Source organism: Coffea arabica, chromosome 6c, assembly GCF_036785885.1.
Source record: "Coffea arabica cultivar ET-39 chromosome 6c, Coffea Arabica ET-39 HiFi, whole genome shotgun sequence".
NCBI lineage: Eukaryota > Viridiplantae > Streptophyta > Magnoliopsida > Gentianales > Rubiaceae > Coffea > Coffea arabica.
The window spans coordinates 26,735,097-26,741,154 of NC_092320.1; the positions used below are offsets into that span (position 1 = coordinate 26,735,097).

General features: G+C 40.2%; 2 protein-coding genes across 2 annotated transcripts; both read right to left on the minus strand.

Annotated features, from left to right (window-relative positions):
- Window positions 1-259: 259 nt before the first annotated feature.
- Window positions 260-1,174, minus strand: LOC140008716 (uncharacterized). The gene has a single exon (XM_072053570.1). The coding sequence runs from the start codon at window positions 1,172-1,174 to the stop codon at window positions 260-262; it is 915 nt and encodes a 304-aa protein (XP_071909671.1).
- Window positions 1,175-2,492: 1,318 nt separating this feature from the next.
- On the minus strand, window positions 2,493-3,695 carry LOC113696660 (uncharacterized). Its single transcript, XM_027216041.1, has one exon. It carries the CDS (start codon window positions 3,693-3,695, stop codon window positions 2,493-2,495), a length of 1,203 nt encoding a protein of 400 aa, XP_027071842.1.
- Window positions 3,696-6,058: the final 2,363 nt, after the last annotated feature.

The following is a 6,058-nucleotide window of genomic DNA, read 5'->3' on the forward strand; positions in this document are numbered from 1 at the left end:
TAGAGACACCCGTAGGCACCTCCATTCCCTCCTCCTCCCCTAGGGTAGCTAAACCGTCACTCAAGTTTTCCCCAGCAGCACCCGCGGTCTCCTCTTCACAAACCACCCGCGTAGCAAGGTCAATGATAATGGTATCAGCTACTGCAACAATTGCATCCTCCACCAGGTCGACAGCCGCACCAATGTCCTCCAGCCCCTGTCGAATCTCCTCGCCCTCGCACTCATCATCCAGCGCTGCCCCACCAGCGTCCATCGCAGGCTACCCAACAAGGTCCTCATTCCCCACAAGAATAGCCCCCACAGTTGCAGGAGTGGTAGCACCCTGATCGAGCACCACCTGCAACACACCATCATGCGAAGGCAGCCCCTTCCCCTCATCAGGTTTCTTCTCCCCACGAACTGGGCGCAGCTCTGGGTTTTTGACATGGCACTCGGACTGGCTGTGGCCTTGATGAAAGCAGTGGCAGCAATATCTCGGCACGGTTTCGGGATTAAGCAGCTGCCAAAACCCATGTCCCTCTCCAAGTTGAATCCAAATATGGGAAGGAAGCTCCTTCAGTAAATCAATTTCAACGCAGATGCGAGCTACACTCGGTCTGGACAGAGCGGCGGTTGCGGCATCGATGAACAGAGGATGCCCCAGGCAAGAGACAATCTGAAATAAGCATTGCTTATCAAATAAATGAACCGGCAGTTTAGGGAGGCTAAACCATACAGGAGCAAGCGAGGATTCCTTGTCTACATGAAAGGAAGTCGTCCATTTGAATACACGCATTGCACTGCCGTGGATATACCAGATATTTCGCGTCCAAATATGCATGAAATCAGCCTCATTATGGAGCTTAATCAGAACATGTCGGCCATCCAGCAGGCCAATGGAATAAGACCCCTTTAAGTCCAGCGATAGGAAGAATTTTCTGATGTCTGTCATGGCAGGTCTGGTGCGAGAGAATTTGCCCACGAGAGCAAATTGGAATGGTTGGGCTATAGCTTCAATAGCGTCGCGGGCGAAAGAGATTGCTGGTTCCCCACGATGGGTTGATAGTGTTGCTTCAACATGCATTCGGTGCTGGGAAGAAGAAGAAAACAGGTCGGAGAAAGACTTTGCCCGGAAGCCAGGGGAGCCGGACGGCTGCCTACCCCCGCTAGGAGGCTGGGCACCCACTGCCACCATTGGAGGGTCGCCGGAGACAGCCAAGGTCGCTATGGTCACTTCGGCGGCTAGGTTAAAGAGAAGCGCTAGGTTTCCCGTATTCTAAAGTAGCCCCAATTCATATCACTTAAACTTGATTAAATTCATAAGTATTAGGAAATCTCGTATTAGGATTAAACTATCCTTTTGTCTTGAATGTATAATCCAATGAGATTGGCACGATTATATTTTTTATACCATCCAAAGGGGTAACGTATAAGGTAAAGGTAGGATCCAATCCCTTGTATGATGTCAGCACTAAAGATTATTGGGCAGCTTCTATACATTAGAATATGAGCATTTGAAAATCACTTTGTATCCATTTTGTCATAGTTGATAAAATTTCTTACATAAAGATACTAAGTTGAAGAAGCTCATAAATGAGTCCTCCTTCTTGAGGTAATAAATGTATTGAGGAATCTTAATTTTAGAAAGTTCATAGACTAGTGCATTGCAACGAAAATTATGAGATTTGGGACTATAAATCGACAAGCAATCCATTTGATTCTTGAGCAAACTGTCAATCCCAACCTATTTATTTGATATAGTTTATTCTCTCTCAACCGTTCAACCCATGATTTACTAAATAGACCAGTTAAGACATTGTAATCCATTCAAGAATTTGGCCTTTTACGCTAGATTGACCTTAATATTTTTTCACATGCCAACTGAAGTAATCAATCCATTTAGACTTTGTCCTCTTTTCATTATGCTAAACATCTCATACCTTTTCAATTAGCCAATTTTTAGGTCAATTTTTAGTCAAATACTGATTGGATCCATTAGGTATTGTATGGTGCATATCCTAAATGATTGCATTTTTCATGTTAGACCAACTATTGGCTTAAAAGAGCTCCCTCATAGGACATACATACTGCCCTTGTAGTTCTGTTTACTGACTCTAGATGTTTTTCTTTTTTTTTTCCACTCCCTCATTTTCATGAAATATGTTTGAATAAGTGAAAATGTTTTTCTACATTTAACAGAAATTACAAGCATTGTTCAATTCTTGGGAAAATTCCATAATGTAGAACTTGGCCAATTCATTTGATTACATTTTTTTTTTGGCAAAGCCCCGTCCACGAGGTGGGGATGCTAGCCCCTGGTTTATTAATGAGAGGAATTACAGAGGGAACCTAGTCTTGCTAAAGAGCACTCGATGGGGAGCTAGCCCCTTACACTCCGGCAACGTGGAAAAGGGAATTCCCTACTATCTAAGCCTATCGATGCCTTTATCTGTCTCGGAAGTTGAGTATGTGAAGTGCATTATAGCTCTGACGCAAGGCGCAGGCCCGCTAGACTATCTGCCGCAGAGTTTGCTTCTCTTGCCACATGCGAAAGGGACGCCGACAATGAAACAAAAAGACTGCTTATGTTCCTTAATATATTGCACAACGGCTACTTCGACACCCCCTGCCTGCAATAGGCGAACTAGACTCTTAGATTCCACCTCCACCAGTAAAGAACCCGTTACCAACCCTGTGCACAATCGAAGGCCATGCAACAATGCCAAGCTTTCCGTCCCTAACACATCTATGTCTCCAAATTCCTTGTGAAAAGCAAAGAGAAGACGACCATCAGAGTCCCGGAGCAACCCACCCCTATAAGCCCGATTTTGGGTGACACTGCCGTCAGTGTTCAATTTGACGTAAAACTGTGGCGGCCGCTTCCAGGAGACCACCGTCACCTCAATATGACGTGCCAAGCAGACCCCCAGCTGTGCCCATGGATCCTCATAATCGCCCCTAAAAAGACGCTTCGAGAGCTTGTTCGCCAATCCCAGCTGCTCCACGAAACTAGCAATCGAGGAGACTACCCCGCAAGCTTCAAGACATATGCCATCAAACCGCGCTCTGTTCCGAGACTTCCATATGAACCAAAAGATTAGAATGGGAATGATCGTCCTAATGTGTCCCCGCATTATTGCGGGACTTGAGCCAAACCACAAAGAAAACACCCCTGACACTAAAAATGGTTGGGGCTCCAGAATACCAAACCTCCTTTGAAAGATGCCCCAGACCTCCGTCGCTACTGGACCCATGACAAAAAGGTGACCTAAGGTTTCTTCGTGTGAGAGGCAACACAAACATCTTGATGCCATTGGTATTCCCCTCTTCTTCAGATTTGTCTCCACCGGAATCAAGTTTCGCACCACCTTCCACGCCAGGAAGGACATCTTGAGTGGCACAACATTGCTCCAAAGCAGGTCGTCCAACAGAGACGGGATGCGTTTCTGGCGAATCAGGTCCCAAGCAGATTTGGTCGTGAACAATCCGGATGGAGAAACCGCCCAAACCATGTGATGATCTTGATTGGGGTATAAGTCGACCTTTTGTATTTGTTGGACTAGAGGGTCTGGCAACCAACTCTTCAACTGACTTACTTTCCAACCACCATCCCCATAGAACTCTACTAAGAGCATATGAGGCGGGTCATTGGTTGGGACCACCTCTATCAATGGGGAATCAAGGAGCCATCGATCATACCAAATATCCAAGAGCATCTAAGAGATCTTGTAATATGAGGGTTTAATGACTTATCTATAAAAATTGGTGTTTTCAACATGTTTTGTCAAAAAAGAAAAAAAAAGAGTTGAAAAGGAAAAAAAATAGAGATATGTTCTTTAGAGATTTTTCTTTTTCTTTCTTCAATTGTATTCCAATTAAATAAAATTCATATTTTAGATATTTGCACAAATAAAATTATTCATTTAGACTATTCTTATTTTGTAGTTTTGTATATGTTTATGTGCATTTTGTCCTCTTTTACTCATTAGGAGACTTCATGATAGATCTTAAGAAACAAATCTAAGTTAAATTTCTCAAATTTGCCATTTGTTGTAAGAAAGTCACAAGTATGCATTTAACTTTATAAAATCTTTGCATGCGCTAGATCGGTGGTCTAAACAATTTGATGAGATTGCCTAAAAATAGAAATTTGAATATAGGTCACTTGAACTTGTTAGTTTGCCTTAAGACACCAAGCATATTGGCTTTTCTCACTACAAGAAAAATGTCCTATTATGACATACCTATAAGGACACTTTTTTGTAAGTGTCATTTTACATCTTTTATGAAGACATAAAAAAGTGAGTGTCATAATAAAATAACATGAACCAAATACCATTGCACTTTGTTTTATATTTTTTCTAAATTGAAAAAATCGATATGTCAAATTAGAATAGCTATTAGGGCATTACTTGTGAATGTCAGCAGAAGTAATAGGAAATTGAGATAGAAATGACGTAGTTTTGTCACCGGTATAAAAGAAATGGTGAGAAAGCGTGGGGGAAAAAAAAAGAACGCGGCAAGGAAAATTTTGCCGCTTCACTAAAAGTTTGCCCAATACATTTCTCTTTGAAAGGTCCACCTCTTACAATTCACACCAAAAAGGTCCACCAGTTTCTTCTCCAAATCTAAACCCTTACACCCTATTCACAAAATCCATCATCGTCAAAATCAATCTTCCTTTTCTGCCTCTTTTTCATTCTTTAATCCCTACCCTCTCTCTTTCTTTCTTGAGTTTTTAGATGCACTCCAATTTTACTAGAAGAAGAGAATGATGGTATAGCGGTTAACAGGTAAGTTTATTATGGGCTTTTGAAAATCATATGCTTTGCCTACCCTATGTGAATAATTGCAATTTGTTTGTCGGTATTGTCTTGTAAAATTGAAGGTTTGAGGTATGGGTAATAATTATTCATGCGATGGAGGATTGCAATCATTCAATTTGAAATATATAAATATATATAATAATAATATAGAGCACTGAAACAATAATGAAATCGTAAGAGGGTCTTTGTTAAATTCGTCTCCTGAAAAATGTAAAACCAATTTCTTGTTTGGAGTTCTACACTCTATCCCCATCAAGGTAATTATTCCTAGCCTTTACAGGCATTGCCGCACACATTTAACCAACCCTTTTGGGTTCAAGGGAGCTTTGATTTATAGAAATCTAGAAGGGCTGTTACCAAATATAGTCTGTTAATGAAGAAGCACATTTATGTTTGGCAAAAGGAGACAGCTAGCCACCTTAAGAGTTCCATGCTCTTCATTTTTTTTATATACATATAATGCAACAATATCTCAAATAACCCTTTGCTTTCTTAATAAAATCACGAGTCCATGGAAAAATGGATAATTAGTATGTTCACCTAATAATGATAATAATAATAATAATAAAGTGTATAAAAATAGTGGCAGAGTTTTTTTTTAATTCAAGTACAAAAACGGAAGGGAAAAGGGGAAAAATGGATGTCTGAGAATCGAATCAGGACATTATGATTATGTAGTTAATGCTTCTCTCAACCGAGTTGGATCTTGGGAATTGGTTTCTAATCCTATATTAGTGCAACTGGGTGGCACAAAATATAGGATATAGAACCTCGGATGCTTTACTTCTACTGACTAGTAACTACTGAGAATGTTGAAGACGGTGTGTGAGGACTCGTAAAAATTATTATTTTTTGACTCCTATTTTTGCTCATTTAATTATTTATCCGAATATTTGCTCTGATTATTATTTTCTAACCTTATTAGACTTAAATACATGGAATTATAACTTCATTATATTTTTAAAGTGACTCGTTTCAAAAATTAATTTTTGGAAGGTCGATTAATGACAATAGTGAAAACGTGTTTGAAAATTTTAGCCAATTGGGAGTACAATAAGCTCGAAAAATGGGAGACATGTACAATGGTCCTAAAATAGGTAATTTTATATTTAGTGGTACGATCGTTATAAGAATTTCTCGAAGGTTTCACTCTATTGCGCCTAAATTGGAAATACGCGTTTTCACGCGCGCGATTAATTGAGGGACTTTAAACCATTATTTTAGGATAATTAAGAGTGAATAATATTTATATG